Source organism: Gadus macrocephalus, chromosome 6, assembly GCF_031168955.1.
Source record: "Gadus macrocephalus chromosome 6, ASM3116895v1".
NCBI lineage: Eukaryota > Metazoa > Chordata > Actinopteri > Gadiformes > Gadidae > Gadus > Gadus macrocephalus.
In genome coordinates this window covers 16,560,893-16,576,643 of record NC_082387.1, presented here as the reverse complement: position 1 = coordinate 16,576,643, position 15,751 = coordinate 16,560,893, and the positions used below count along the sequence as shown (strand labels likewise).

The 15,751-nt window shown below is 39.6% G+C and overlaps 2 protein-coding genes across 4 annotated transcripts; one reads left to right on the top strand and one right to left on the bottom strand.

The window, feature by feature from the left end:
- Positions 1-343: 343 nt before the first annotated feature.
- znf367 (zinc finger protein 367) lies at positions 344-5,993 on the top strand. The gene is made up of 5 exons (XM_060054588.1): positions 344-1,539; positions 2,688-2,838; positions 3,119-3,238; positions 3,508-3,646; positions 4,073-5,993. The coding sequence occupies exons 1-5, from the start codon at positions 1,261-1,263 to the stop codon at positions 4,320-4,322; spliced, it is 939 nt and encodes a 312-aa protein (XP_059910571.1). The 5' UTR covers positions 344-1,260; the 3' UTR covers positions 4,323-5,993.
- Positions 5,994-6,067: 74 nt separating this feature from the next.
- slc35d2 (solute carrier family 35 member D2) lies at positions 6,068-14,945 on the bottom strand. 3 transcript variants are annotated; one of them, XM_060054585.1, is made up of 12 exons: positions 14,672-14,945; positions 14,545-14,578; positions 14,366-14,452; positions 14,195-14,262; positions 14,033-14,104; positions 13,738-13,806; positions 12,906-13,008; positions 11,928-12,020; positions 11,680-11,747; positions 10,136-10,214; positions 9,962-10,044; positions 6,068-6,283 (listed from the first exon to the last, which is right to left on the bottom strand). In XM_060054585.1, the coding sequence occupies exons 1-12, from the start codon at positions 14,785-14,787 to the stop codon at positions 6,154-6,156; spliced, it is 1,002 nt and encodes a 333-aa protein (XP_059910568.1). In that variant the 5' UTR covers positions 14,788-14,945; the 3' UTR covers positions 6,068-6,153. The 3 variants fall into 3 exon arrangements, with proteins under 3 accessions (XP_059910568.1, XP_059910570.1, XP_059910569.1); XM_060054587.1 differs by having other exon boundaries at positions 14,545-14,944; XM_060054586.1 differs by having other exon boundaries at positions 14,366-14,944.
- Between the last annotated feature and the right edge of the window lie 806 nt (positions 14,946-15,751).

The window sequence follows — 15,751 nt, the reverse complement described above, 5'->3', positions numbered from 1 at the left end:
TTGAATGTCAGGGATCAAACTTGAAAAATAGTTCTCAAATATTTAAAGGATCTTCACCCTGGCTGAGTGTCTTCCCAGGCATGAATCATGTCTTGAGAGGACACTGCCTCTACAAATATGACTATAGTGCTGGAATATCCCTTATGAATGACACAGTCATGACCTCAATAGGATATTACACATAGGCTACATTCAAATATTTTCTATAATATATGTACATAGGCCTTTATTTAGATAAATACCGAAACTAATCAAGCCAAGCTAGTTACAAATAGCCTGCACAGTCAACCATATCAACCATTTGTCTTCCCTCTTGTCTTTCATTAACATTTTATTAAAGTCAGTTGTTTCCAGATCATTAGGCCTTTATGGTCTCTTTACACATCATGTCAAATGTATTCAAATATGATATTTCAAATGTATAAAATGGTTTGTAAAATATTACATATTCATGTCATATTCATATGAAATGAACACAATCAGCTATATTTCCACAAAACATTAAATATCAAACATCACTTAAGCCCTTGTCGACTCTGTCACACACAGTGCACCCTTTGTCTCAGCATCTTTCCTGGCAACATTGCATAACTTTGGCGCCACTGAGTCAGTGTTTCCTTACCCTTTAAATCGACCCAAAATGTAATAACATAAACAGACGTTGCAGCGCGGGAAAGGACATCTGCTCTAGGAAAGTAAAGTTACCCGCCCTTTCTTTTCATTGGCGACATGGCTGCAAGACATACGCGCTATTGGACAGTGCACGAAGGCGCGTAACGAATGTTCAAAGCTCAAGCTCTTGGGCGGAACGCATCCACCAATCACGACCTCCAGTGCGTTTCGGCGCATGTCATTGGCTGCTATCCGCTCCGGTGGGCTTGCTTGTTCTCCTACTGCTCCTGTAATAGGTTATTTCTGACACATGTGGCACCATCCCGTTAACGGATTTGTCGGTGAACTACAACTAGTCAGGCGCGATTTGCAACGCGGGACACAGACATTTCCGAGGATTCACATACTTCATGCAGCCGCCTCGGGAGTAGAAATATCGAGGTATAGTTTCGTATATTCATATGTTTCATAGCAGTTAAGTGGAACTGCTTGCTATTCTGCTGCGTTGGAAATGACCGGGTTATTTACTCCCGGCTGAAATACATACTTTGCGTTTGGGACCATATGTGTTGCAGCTCGACTTTTGAGCGGGTTTTTGCCATTCAGTTGACACTTCGATTTTAAGGAGTTTTTTTCTATACACCAGCGATGGCAGAGAATAAGCACCCGCACGTTGTTTTTTGCAACGACTCGCCTAAAAGAGTTTTGGTGTCCGTCATCAAGACCACCCCGATCAAGCCCAGGCAGACAGAGGCCCTGATGCCGACAAGTCCTGGATTCAGCGACTTCATGGTCTACCCCTGGAAGTGGGGAGAAAATGCCCACAATGTATCGCTTAGCCCTGGATCAATGAATGGAGCTTCGTCCCCAACTGGTACTACAACAGCCAGTGAAGCTGACCTTACGTCCTCTCCCGACCAGATGAAGGTACGTCCTTACAACCATAACTCTCTTATTTCAGAACTCTACACATTTGTTTGTAATATTCCACATCAAATAGTGATGCATGTGTCCATTCAGAGTTAAATGCGTTGACATCACAAAAATACTCAGAGTACTACTAATAAGTAATGTAATACCTATTACTGCATAATAACTATTGGATAATAGGGCTGAATACTTTATGCTCTATGTAATACATACTCCAGCCTAAATGGTATACATGTATTCAACATCATATATCAACGTGGCAGTTTCAAACATCTATACATAAGCAAATGTATGCATGAGGTTCATTTTTACAAGGTGTCTTTAAAGATCAGCGCCCGCGCAATTGGGTGTGTCTGGATTTTAAACCCCACATACTTCCTGGTCGGCAGCAGCTGCTCATATGTGACGTCTGGTTCGCGCGCCAAAATATGACCGGAAATGCAGAACTCATCTAGACATGTGTTCCTCTGTAATGTTGCACATCATGTAATGTGTCGTGCACTATTCACCACTGAAGCCCAGTGTATGACATTATTGACACTTTTAGATATTGATCCAATATAATATGCATAATGTATTAGTAATTAGGTTGCCTATAAGCCCTATAATATATTGCTTTAGCAACGCCGTTATCTGGCAGTTCAATAATAAAATAATAAACTGATTCCCAATAATTCATAAAAAGTGAGATTATCTGTCAATATGTAAATAGCATTCATTTATCACTGGCAGCACAAAGACACATTGTTTCCCTTCTACTGTTCATCTTCTCTTATCGGAAGACATGCAAGTTGAATGATTATAAACTAGTAGTAAAACAATAGCAATAAAGTTCAAAGACATGTTTGATCATCATAAAATCTTCCCAAGAACTAGTGTTATAATAACAACTATCGTCCCGTTCATGTACGGGACGATAGTATGTATGTGCTAAGATCATAGAACTAGAGTTAAAATAATAATCGTCTTATTTCATGTACGGCTTCAATCATACAACCAGACCTGTAATAACATACCGATGGTTCTATTTCATGAGGGCTACGGCTACAGTCATAGAACTAGAGTCATAATATCATAACCATTTATCTTTTAAATGTGTCATGGAACTAGACCTTTAATAACACAAGTGATTCCTTCCCTCCCAGGATGGTATCCGACGCGGCAGGCCACGTGCAGACACGGTCCAGGAGCTGATCACCGAGGGGGAGACCTCCTCCAGCCATATCCGCTGTAACATCTGCAACCGGGTTTTCCCCAGGGAAAAGTCCCTGCAGGCCCACAAGAGAACACACACAGGTGAGCAGCGTGGGAGCTCTTATGGGATTTGCATGATTATTTGCATTCAAGGTGTACGTTCCGAGTTTGATTCTGCCCCACCCATTGAGCTGATGGCTGTGGAGACGTAGGACTCCGCTGAACTACATTCCCAATTGACAAGTTAATAAGAGAGAAGCATTTAACGAAATAACAGTTGAGTGTAGATAGTTATTGGGTTTTCTTCAGTACTACAGGGAAGCCTGTTGAAGCTATTTTAAAGTTCAGAATGTATCCACTGAAGACCTGTTTGTTTCCTCAGGTGAGAGGCCATACCTGTGTGATTACCCCAACTGCGGGAAGGCGTTTGTCCAGAGTGGTCAGCTGAAGACCCACCAGCGACTGCATACGGGCGAGAAGCCGTTTGCCTGTTCAGAGAAAGGTTAGCCTGCTGGATCCATGGCCGTGCCATCACACTTCAGAATTCCTAATAGGAGATAGATTTATGCACAACGCATTTATTTATTTACTGCTAGGTTTAGCTTTTATAAAACTACATACAGGATTACTATGTTTATATTTATTATAACCATCTTTAAGTAAAGCATTGTCAGTCATAACATATTTCACATGTGATTGAAACATACATGCTATAGATTTGAATTTGAATTAATATCCTAGCATTAATATGAATAATATTTCCTTTGCCAGGATGTGGAAATCGTTTTACACACGCCAACCGCCACTGCCCTAAGCACCCTTTCAGCCGGCTGAAGAGAGAGGAGGCGAAGGACTGCCTGGGCAAGGGTCAGTCCGTAGACAACAAGGCTGTGGCAGAGTGGCTGGCCAAGTGAGTCCAACTCCTATTGCTGTTCATACTGCTAGTCAGTATAGTGCTGCATCTAATACACCCCAGGAAATCCTTGATGGGGAAAGTTTTCTTGGAATTAGGCTAAAATTCAGCATTTCTGGTAATGGAAAAAAGGAAACAGCTTCCACTGTTGATTGAGTTCAAACTCTCGGGTTACATGCATTGATTAACATTACAGGCTGTATTGCAAAAGAAAAGTCAGGGGGGTTCAAAGGGTATTTCTGCCATTGATAACCAAATCCACATGTTAGTGCCTGTTTCTTGGCAGTGGGTCATAGCTTTGCAAGGCCACCACGAGATGGCGTCGGTGTTACCTTCCCTCCCTGAAGCGTAGCGGTGGGAAAGGGAACGACATGAATGCACATCCACTAACCTGGTCCGCTCTGCTCCGTCGATGGGTTGCAGGTACTGGCGGACCCGCGAGCAGCGAGCCCACACCGGGTCCCCCGGGGGCCCCAAGGGGAAGGGCCAGGCCGCCGAGGACCAGGAGCAGCAGGACCCCATGGAATTTGGCGACTCCGACGAGGAGGAAATGGCGGAGGAGGAGAAGCCCGGAGGTCACGGAGGAGCCGCCAAGCGTTGTCTCCAGGAGCAACGCGAGCGCCTCCACGGCGCACTCGCTCTCATTGAGCTGGCCAACAACCTCTCGGCATGAGCGCTCACCTGGGCGTCTCTCTCTCGCTCGACCCGGGCCCCCCCCTCCCGTCCCCCCCGTCCCCTCCCGGTCCTCTCCCGTAGTCCCGTTCTGCCTTCCTGTATAGTAGGTGCAGTAGGAACCGCCGACGTGCCAGTACAGGTCTTCTATGTTGGGTCAAAGCAGACGTGGGGGGGGGAGGGAAAGAAGAAGAAGAAGTGAACAGGCCTCTTTTATAGTCTGTCTGAATAGACGATCACGTTTCTCCTCATTCTCGGCACAACACCAGGAGGAAACAAGCTAAAGCACCTTATTCAGCTTTGATTTTCTATTATTTTTAAGATAATTTTAGGCTGCTATGATTGTAGGTTTGATGATATGAAGAATGTTTTTGTCTTCTGACCTCTCTAAAAGGGAAAGAGGGAGTACAATTATGTTTTTGTTTTGTTTGCACTTTGGTAACGAGTTATTTTTTATAAGTATATTGTGTTTGTTAGGCGGGTGTGTGTGTCTGCGTGTGTGTATGCTTTAAGGTCAGATGGACAGAACGGTAATAGGGTGTGGTCAGATAAAGGATTTTGCAGTTATATCCTTAATCTTTATCCAAAACTTTGTCAAATGGCTTCTGGATCTGCCTCGTTCATCTCCAGCATTGAGGATACAGTGCTGCTGCTACTGATGACGTTGAGTGTGTGTGTGTATATATTTATATATAACAAGGAAGAGTTTTGTACCTTGGTTTGCAGCATCATTGTTTTCTCTTCAAGAAATAACCGGTGTGGGGCGGATGAATGATTGCTGATCATGAGCAAATTAAGACTTAAAGCAGCCATTGTTTGTGAATGAGAGGATAACATTTCAAGCCTTATCAAAAGCTCTTACCAGGTAGATTTTCAAATGTTAAAGAAAACTACATTTTTTGAAATGTTATATCACCTCGACAACTGCAACTTAAGAAATTCTAATATATATAGATGACCTTAGCACTGAGACCAGGTGGTCTGTAAAAAAATAAATAAAAATTCTATAAACCATTTGGAGAGTTGCAAGTCATGCAATCTATGGATCAAGCTTGAAATGAAACACATTTGGCTAATCATCAGGCAAGTCGTGACAAATAACATTTGTCATAAACCGATTTGTGGAGCACTCTGGTGTTTTGAGACTTGTGAACAACACTACATTTTCTGGCACTGTATGAGGCGTCATAATTGGCCAAGTATTCTAGTAGTGTTTCCTTCTTGATCATCAATTTTCAAACATATTTGATTATGAACACAAGTCCAGAATATTTTGATTTGATAAAATTTAATTGAATAGTTGATAATCAAAACACCAAATAATTACTATTACTCAATGTTTTATATGATGGAATTATTCTAACCTATAGTTTATTATGTTGTGTGAGGAACCTGGCATATGATATATACATGTATATATACATGTATATATATATACACCATGCTAGAAAATAGAGTGTACACAATATAAAGAGCTCTAAAGTTGACACTTAGAACATTATTAACATCGGGTTTTTCCTTTCTGAATGTATCATTAACATTTGAACATGTTTGGCATATAAAGAGAGTGAAACTGCTTGCTTGGTAGAAATGTTGTAACACGAAGCAAAACTTCTAACAAGCTGTCCACACTGTTTGTGCAAGGTCTTCAATAAACAAAGAAGTCATATGACTTTGTCTCAGAAGAAAAGTAATTTTCAATGATTGATAGTGGAAAATATGTTTAAAATGGGGAATGACATGAAGAAAGATTTATGTAAATTGTTTATTTTATAAAATAAATAACAATCAGGAAAGTCTTATAATTTTCTTCCATTGAGCACAGTGGAAGGTTAATTATCCCCTACTTTGGAAGACAACGTCAAAGTATCTTCAAGGAGAATGCTCTGCTGTTTTTCTGGATCTTCGGTCTGCGCTGTCTTGTAGAAGGTAAAGTAGGAATACACCAGTCCGCCCGACATACTGTAGGCAAAAGAGAAACTTGTATACAGGACTTCAAATGTGAACAAAGCTTTTACATTTTTAGTAAAAAACGGAACAATTCAACCACTATCTCCTCTGCATTCCCCCATCAACGATGACCTCCAGCCTCATCTCTCCCATAGCTATCTCTCCAGCCCCAATTTTTCCTCCCTTTGCGATTTTCCAGCCGAATATAAGAGACTGGAATATGTTGGCAGCAAACTTATATCTGTGTCATTGATAGCATCGCCATGTCATGGCGACAGGCTGATAACACCCAAGAGGATGGCGCCCCAGCCCCCCCCCTATACTGATAGTAGTCATGAGTATTACTGAGACAAAAAAGGGTTCAGCCGTAGACACAGTATAAAGGAAGTTTCACATAATCTGCTGAACCCAAGGTTGCCTACGTCAAAGCAGGGCAACTTTCGCATTCATGCTGTAACCACTAAGAGAGTAAACAAAGGGAAACTTGGACACACTGCTAACCTCACAAATCTCATATCTATTGCCTCCAAACCAAAAACAACCTTAAAGCCTATCAACAACACCATCAGGATGGCTCTACTTAATGTGAGGTCTCTTAATAACAAATCATTTTTAGTTAATGATTTTATTACCACTTCTAAACTGGATTTTATGTTTTTAACTGAAACATGGCTGGAACAAATTAACAGTGCAACCGTTCTGATAGAGACAGCTCCTCCCAACTATAACTTTTTTGATGCATGTAGATCTGGAAAAAGAGTTGGAGGGGTTGCTGCTATATTTAAAAATGTATTTCAGGGGATGTTATTTGGTGATTTTCCATCGTTCGAATACCTTAGTGCTGTATTGAAATGCTCCCCCTGAGTTCTCCTATTAATTGCAAATTTTTTCGATGACTTCACAGAATTATTGTCTAGCATCTCCACAGAATTTGACTGTCTAGTTATAACTGGTGACTTTAATTTTCATACTGATGATTCGAATGACAAGTGTGCAAAAAAACTTTTTGCCATTTTGGACACATTTGAACTGTCTCAACATGTGAAAGAGGCTACTCATTGTAAGGGGCACACTCTAGACCTGGTTATCACAAAGGGCCTCAATGTTTCTGATCTCTCTGTGACTGATCCTTCCTTGTCTGACCACTTTTGTGTTTTCTTTAACATATCTTTAATTCCCGACATACAGACAAAAACGAACACTGTCAAAAAACGGTATATCAATGAAGATTCTAATGTACTTTTTAAAAAGGCCATCTCCTTGCTACCACCTCTAAACCCATGTTCTGCTGATGATCTTGTAGAAAACTTTAATTTGAAAATTTTGAAAGTCATAGATGTCATTGCACCTTATAAGGTTAAAACGATTTCTGGAAAGCAAAAGGCACCCTGGAGAAAAGCTGCTTCTGTAACAGCACAGAAAAAAGAATGCAGGAAGGTTGAACGCATCTGGCGTAAAACAAAACTTCATATTCACCATGATATCTATAAAGAGAGCCTCCGTGCCTACAATTTAGACTTAAAAAATGCTAGAGAAACATTTTTCTCCAATATCATTAAAACCAACACTAATAATGCAAAAACCCTATTTGCAACTGTTGACAGACTGACCAACCCCCCAACAGAAATTCCACCTGATCTCCATTCCACGCAGAAATGCAATGAGTTTGCAGCTTTTTATATTGATAAAATTGAAGGTATCAGACGCGCCATCAATATCTCCACTTCAAACAAAAATGTTGGACTACCACCCTGTTCAGGCAAAAATTACGTGGCAAGGATGGCATGCTTTAATGTTATAGACTCTCAAAATCTTGTGGAAACTGTGACACAACTAAAGCCATCCACCTGTTGCCTTGATACTATACCTACCAACCTCTTTAAGAATGTTTTCTACTGCCTAGCAGTAGACATATTGCAGATAGTTAACAACTCTCTCCAGTCAGGCAATTTCCCAAAAGCTTTGAAAACTGCAGTTATTAAACCCCTTTTAAAAAAGCGGAGCCTAGATGCCTCTATTATTAACAACTACAGACCAATATCAAATCTACCCTTCATAAGTAAAATCATTGAGAAAGTTGTCCTCCAGCAACTTAATCACTTCCTGGCATCAACTGGTTGCTATGACACCTTCCAATCAGGATTTCGACCCCTGCACAGCACTGAGACCGCCCTTATTAAAGTTGTAAACGAAATCCGTCTTAACACAGACTCTGGCAAAACCTCAATACTAATGTTACTTGACCTCAGTGCTGCATTCGACACTGTAGACCATACATTACTTCTGGAAAGGTTAGAAAACTGGGTGGGGCTTTCAGTCACTGTCTTAAATTGGTTCAGGTCCTACCTACAAAATAGGAACTACTTTGTTTCCATTGGCGACTTTGTATCAGAATCAACCAACGTGACATGTGGAGTCCCACAAGGTTCGATCTTAGGACCCTCTTTATTCAACATCTACATGCTCCCACTAGGGCAAATCATGCAAAATAACAATATTGACCATCATTGCTATGCTGATGACACGCAAATCTATGTATCGCTATCACCAAATGACTATCGGCCCATAGATCTGCTGTGCCAGTGCATTGAGCAAGTGAAGGAATGGATGTGCCGAAATTTCCTTCAACTAAATGAGGACAAAACAGAGATAATTGTATTTGGTTCTAAAACAGAAAGGCTTAAAGTAACCCAACACCTTCACTCTCTCTCCCTGAAAACCTCAATCAAAGCCAGAAATCTAGGGGTTATCATGGATTCAGATTTACATTTTGACAGTCACATCAAATCAGTTACAAAATCGGCATATTATCACCTTAAAAATGTAGCAAGACTTAGAGGGCTCATGTCCACCGAAGACTTACAAAAACTTGTACATGCCTTTATCACTAGTAAGCTTGATTACTGCAATGGTCTCCTTACAGGTCTCCCAAAACAAACTCTGAGGAAGCTTCAGCTTGTTCAGAATGCTGCTGCTAGAGTTCTAACAAAGACCAAAAAATTTGATCATATTACACCAATTCTGAAATCGTTACATTGGCTTCCTGTAGGTCAGAGAATTGATTTTAAAATCATGTTGCTTACCTATAAATCCCTACATGGTTTAGGCCCAAAATATTTAACTGATATGCTTCCACTACATCAGCCTTTTAGACCACTAAGAAGCTCTGAGACCAATCTGTTAATTATCCCCAGAGTAAACACAAAACATGGGAAAGCAGGATCTAGTTACTATGCAACAAATAGCTGGAATAAACTCCCAGAGGATTTAAGACTTGCCCCAACTCTGAGCACCTTTAAAACAAGACTGAAGACTTTTATGTTTGCTATAGCTTTCTGCTAAATCTTAAATACATTGCACTTTCTAAAAAGCTTTTTTAACTTTGCCTTTATTTTCTATTTTAATACTAAAATGCCTTTTTAACTTTCTATTTTTTGCATATGTTTTTCTTTTACTTACCTATTATTTTATTTTATTGTATGACAATGTTTATATGTGAAGCACTTTGAGTCTGCCTTGTGTATGAAAAGTGCTATATAAATAAAGTTGCCTTGCCTTGCCTTGCCTATCTTATAATTTAGAGAAAAAAAACTCCATGTGGACCATGTGGACCTTTTGAAGCTGGGAGATAGTGTTTTTGATCTTAGTTTGAGTAAAGTATTAACTGGAATTGAAAAAATAGAGTTATACCATATACTTAGACCCAGGAAGTTTGGCCAGGAGAACAGGTAGTCACCACCGACGAACATTCCAATGTAGGCTACTGCAACATTCTGAGGAGACATTTAACATGTATGTTCATCCAACTTTTTGAATACGGCTTGATGTGACTTGTAGATAGGCTACTATGTTTATTTATCATACCTTTATTGCTCCCACTACTGTTGTAGTAAGCGCTGAGTTATAGTGGCTGCAGAGAACTATGGAATACATAAGAACAAAGCTGGGGGAGCACAGCAGGTATTAAAACACGCATTATTTAACAAAGAGAAGAGTACATGCATTACTTTTGATGATAATTGTAGAAAGCAGTTGTTTTATCAACAGATTATTTTCAATTTTCAAAGTGTAATCAAATATAGGGGATATCTGCATGCACATTTTAAGAGAAAAAGTACAAAATCCCCACTGTAATCATGTAATGGTGTTTTTCTATTACAGTTTTTCTCAATTGCTTTGGTACATTTCTCAGATCAGATTTGAAATTCTCAAAACTACCTGTTCAGTCTTCACATCATTGTGTCACTTGTGCACATTAAAAAAGCAGTTCCTAATTTCTTTGAACAAGTTGCAAATCCTTTGGTGCATTCATTCAAATGATTATGTACGATTCTCTGCTCTTTCCTACATTATCAATTGCTCATGTCATGTTGATCAAAATGTATTGCAATGGGTCTCTATTGAATAGTCTCACCCCCACAACAATTAGGCATTGGTTCATTGCATAAGTAATTACATGCAAAATGGTTGAACAAGTTGACATAATATGTCAGCCATATTTCTATACATTTCCATTAGACTTTTTTTAAAAAAAATCTGTCCTGAATAGGTAAATTGCTACCAGGTGATTCTTGACTTTCTCTAAAGAAGGGAAATGTGTGAAGCGTTAGATCAACCAACGATCAACCAGTTTACTGAAATAGCTCAAAGGTGCATCTCGTGAACCATGAACTGACAAGTATATACATATAGTTGGAGCACAACACAATGTTACGTTGTCTGACAATGGAAGGACAAGGAATTGGAAGGGGTCAACAGCCAGAGAGAAGAAGAAGAGGAAGAGGAGTGAGGCTGCGTGAGAATGAGAATTTGTGGCCCAACAGACAGGAACGTCAGGACGTGTAGGAAGACTACACTGTAATTCCTACAGCAATGAATGTACAGTTTACCCTAAGGGGATTGTCCTATGTTCACATTTCTAGCAATGACATAGTCTGTCAACAAATTACAGTACAAACAGTTAAAGCATAAATGTGAATCTTGTCCAGTCTCTTGCAATCAATCTCCCCCATACACTAAGGTGTAACTTACAATTTACAGTAATTGTCTTCAAAACTTTAGCCATAGTTTACATCAGAACATCCCTCCAAAGTACACTGTTATATTGACAACATGACTAAGCAATTTGACTGTCTTTTCCGTACACAATGACACAAGGACTTGTCATTCTGATGGCACTGACATGTTCCTTGACACAGATATTTACTTTTGAGAGATGAACTAAGGATTAGTGGCTTTTGCACTGGCTTTTGCAGGTAATCCATGGTGTTTGGCTATTTGTACGAATTGTTTTGAGAAATGCATTTACTGTTTTGCAAATGTTGAGGATGATTCGACAAATGTACCAAAGCGACTGAGAAAAACTGTAACCGCATAGACATTGTACAGAAAAAAAATCATGAGCGTACCCCATTATGCAGGTCAGAAGGAAACAAATAGTGAAAGTGGGGTTCCCCCAATTTTCAAAGGCTATTGCCTGTGGAACCAATTAAGAATTATTAATTGTTATTAATAAATCACTTTTCAAGTGAATAAACAAACTGTAAAGTAGATACAACCAGAAAAATTATGGTCACTATTAATCACATAATCATATTATCACTATTCAGTTAATTGATGGGTCTTTTATAGGGATTCACAGTGATGTCAATTTTACCTTGTTTAAATCCCCTGTTAGAACACTTGCCAAGATTGTAGGGATGACGATGATCACCGCATTGTAATACAACACACCGTATTTCCCAAGACCCTTTGAAGTGGAAAATAGACACATAGAAAATGCTTACAATAAAATGTAATTCTTGAAAAAAACGTTCTCTTATTGCATGATGTACCTAATTGTAGTGAAATGTGCATTGGAATCTATGGGACCTTGGCTATTGTATTATTGAAAAGGTCCATACTAAGCACAACTCCCATCGCATAGACTTACATTTCTTAACTTTAACAGGGTGTGTTAAATAGCATAATAAAACCCCAAAATGTAATTACATATATATATATATATATATATATATATATATATATAGCAAAGAGGGGTACTACTAACACCCATTAAGACCCACACGTGTTGTGTGAGGGGAAGGTAAATATAAAAGTAATAGAAGCAACGCATGGTTTCATTTGGCAGGGATTTGCCCACCAACATTTTAAACTGCCATCCCCCAGAAACAAAGAACAAGGTAGAAAATTTAGAAAAGTCACAGCGAATAGATAGCATGGCTGATTCAAAGCCCATTACTCATTTTGAAAATGCCCTCCCCCTGTCCCCAAACGATAACACAAAGAACCAACAAATAACTGAAACATTTTTAGATTCAGCTATGATAAACGGGCCTAACAAGAAATTACTTTTCTCTTGCTGTTCATACTATTTTGCTGCCTGGTTGCACGGCAAGTGTTTATGTTTAACCCTTAGTCAAAATCGATCTCTATCTATCTCTCGCTTGTGCTCTCTTACTGCCATCCACTACCATTATGCACCGTTCCCCTCAATCAAACTCCACCCCTTAACCCTCCGATCTACGTGGCTCATCTACAAGCACAGATTCATCATCCCCGCAACCCCCACCCTCCCCCCCAAGCAGAGCAGGGTGGTTGCGGACCTGAATAGAAGGGCTAAACAGAAGCTTACATCGCTGCCCAGCTTCTTCTTGGTGTACACATTGTTGGCAGCTGTGAAGAAGTCATTGAGGAGGATGAAGGTGTAGGCCTCTATATCGAAGGCCAGGTCAGAGCTACATGGAAAACATAGAAGATTTACGTTTGATGGAGTTGAAATAACAATACTTTTGAGTTATTAATATTGGGCAGCAGGAAAAGTGGAGTGGCAATAGGGTGAACAACTCCAAGCCCAAATGTGAGCGGGTTCCATTCGCAATGTCCATAGCCTAACTAGGCATCTTTGAGCAAGATGGCCTCACCGGCTCAGTAATGAAATGTATGTGATGCCAAGTCACTTTGGATGAACGTCAGCTAAAGGACAAAATAGTAATTAATAGTAATAATAACATCCAGCATGGCTCATTATACCTGGGTGTCACTTTCTACCAAATAAATAATACATTAGGCCTATCTGACCCAGTCTTAGCTACAATAGTTGATATACATATTGCATACACAGAGCTGTAAGATGCAAATATCCACATACTGATGAGAAAGATTGCTATCATACAAAATAACCATAAACACACTCTCTAGTTAAGTAGTAATAAATGTAAATGTGGGCTGTATGTGATGGCTTGTTTCCACTGTCACACTGACGGAAGTATGGCAGTTGCTCTGCCACATTTAAACTCAGTCACACAAGACACAGGTAGGAGTTGCCAACCAAAGTGTGCTGGGAGACTTGGCCAAATTCTATGGCCAGAGCAGGTGATGAATTCTGCAATGTCAGCGCTTATTGGATTAGTTTATTGAGTTAATTGATAATTCCAGTTGAGCATCCATGCTATCATAACACACACCTGGCAGCAATCAAGGTACCGACCACTATAGCCACCACACTGTAGACCAGGTTCTGAGAAAAGGTTTTTCTGAAAGACATAAAACAACAAACTTTCACTGGAAATGAAAGCCGATGCAGAACAACACCATTACCCCCTCAAAGTCTCACTACTTCCCAGAACATTTCTCTTCATTGTTCAAGTAGCCGTTTCAATCCAAAATGACATATTCTTATCGACCTGCTCTCCATTGTTACTCTTTGTCTTTGATTAAAACAGGATGAAATCAATTGAAAATGTATTGAAGAATACACACCTTAATACAAACACTTCCATTATCATCGTTATTAAGATGGTGAATTTTCGTAACACTGTAAACATGGGTAAGCTGTAAAGAAAACAAGAGATTTTTAAACATGGGACAAAAATACAACACAAACCAAGCAAGATTTTTTAACAGAAGACAAGGATGTCAAACCTTAATTTTTTTGTGCTTGCGAGTCCTGTTATGTGGTTTCCAACATACAGTAAAGGGAGAGGGAAAATCTATCACCAAAATTAATCAAAAGTTAGTATTCCAGCAACAACTTTAACAGTCCTTCAATTTGAAATATAGCATATCTACTTCTGATAAATAAAGATATCTTACTTTAATAAAAACACTTCGGTCAAATTCCTGAAAATGAACAGTTTGGTTCATTTTTGCAGCATACAGGATTACAATAGTGGTGATCATCTAGGAGGATTACATGAGTTAATACAATGACCATCATTCAGCCAGTGGATAGGAATAAAAAAGCCAACCAAATAGACCCATAGGCTACATACCTGACCAATTGCAAGACAGATGTATGAAGGAAATCTAGAAAGTGCGTGCAATTAAATATACATTTGATGTCACAAAAAGTTATATATCAACAAATGCCACAATCATTTGCATTAACGCGCCACCTACCTGAAGTTCGTGAGAACAATTTTGTTTACTACTGTGATCAAAAACGAACTACAAGCGTAAAACGCGGCAGATGACATTTTAAGGAGTGCAGAATGCTCCGTTTCGAAAGCGGCCATATTCGACGTTATGCCACATACAAAGACCTGACCGCTTGGTTCACTTATGTGGTGTGTAGTATTTGTTTCCCCCTGACTTCCTGGTAATGCAATGCTGGACTTTCCAGTATTTCCAGATCTTCAAGATCCTTTGCTCTGGGCGGTGCTTAGATGCATAATATGTTTGTAGTGTGTGTAGTGTGTGTAGGGTGTGTAGTGCGTGTGTGCGTGTGTGCGTGTGTGCGTGTGTGCGTGTGTGCGTGTGTGCGTGTGTGTGTGTGTGTGTGTGAGGGGCGGATATTTGAGCATGAACCGCTGATACATATCCACTCGAGTGCTATTGCATTTAATTTAATGTAATAATTACATATAATGAGTGCTGCATGAAGCGCTCAACTATTGTTCTTCATAAGTTTTATTCTTTCTTTCTTTCTTTATTATACTCTTATCATCGCCTTCCTCAATTTTTCACCAGAGACTCCATTAACATTTTAAGTTCAGAATAGCTTGGAATCGCGCGCTTCTTTTCATATTTTTTTAAATATTTAATACTTTTTAAGATATTCTACTTTTAAAATATTATCAATTTTCAACCGTTTATCTTCGTTCAAACCATTTAACAAATCTGCACACTGTATCTTCAATAATATCCAAACGTAATTTCTATATAATTTAAACTTTATTCAGAATCACAGGCTTCGTTTTCAGTTGGTCTCCGTACATTGACGCTGAAGCGTGATGACGTTCAGTAGGGTTGCCAGATTGGGCTGTTTTCCCGCCAGATTGAGCTACTTTTGGAGGACGTTCAGGCAGTGTTGCCAGATTGGGCGGTTTCGGCTCGCTGTTCCCTTAAAGACACACACACACACACACACACACACACACACACACACACACACACACACACACACACACACACACACACACACACACACACACACACACACACACACGCACACAGTACAGGGCAATACATTTGACACTT

Coding starts and splice junctions, on each gene's coding strand:
- znf367 (XM_060054588.1), top strand. CDS start 1,261: ATGGCAGAGAATAAGCACCCGCACGTTGTTTTTTGCAACGACTCGCCT. Junction 1,540..2,687: donor CCTCTCCCGACCAGATGAAG/GTACGTCCTTAC, acceptor CTTCCCTCCCAG/GATGGTATCCGACGCGGCAG. Junction 2,839..3,118: donor CCACAAGAGAACACACACAG/GTGAGCAGCGTG, acceptor TTGTTTCCTCAG/GTGAGAGGCCATACCTGTGT.
- slc35d2 (XM_060054585.1), bottom strand. CDS start 14,787: ATGGCCGCTTTCGAAACGGAGCATTCTGCACTCCTTAAAATGTCATCT. Junction 14,105..14,194: donor GCAAGCACAAAAAAATTAAG/GTTTGACATCCT, acceptor TTTTCTTTACAG/CTTACCCATGTTTACAGTGT. Junction 10,215..11,679: donor CTTCTGACCTGCATAATGGG/GTACGCTCATGA, acceptor GTGCTCCCCCAG/CTTTGTTCTTATGTATTCCA.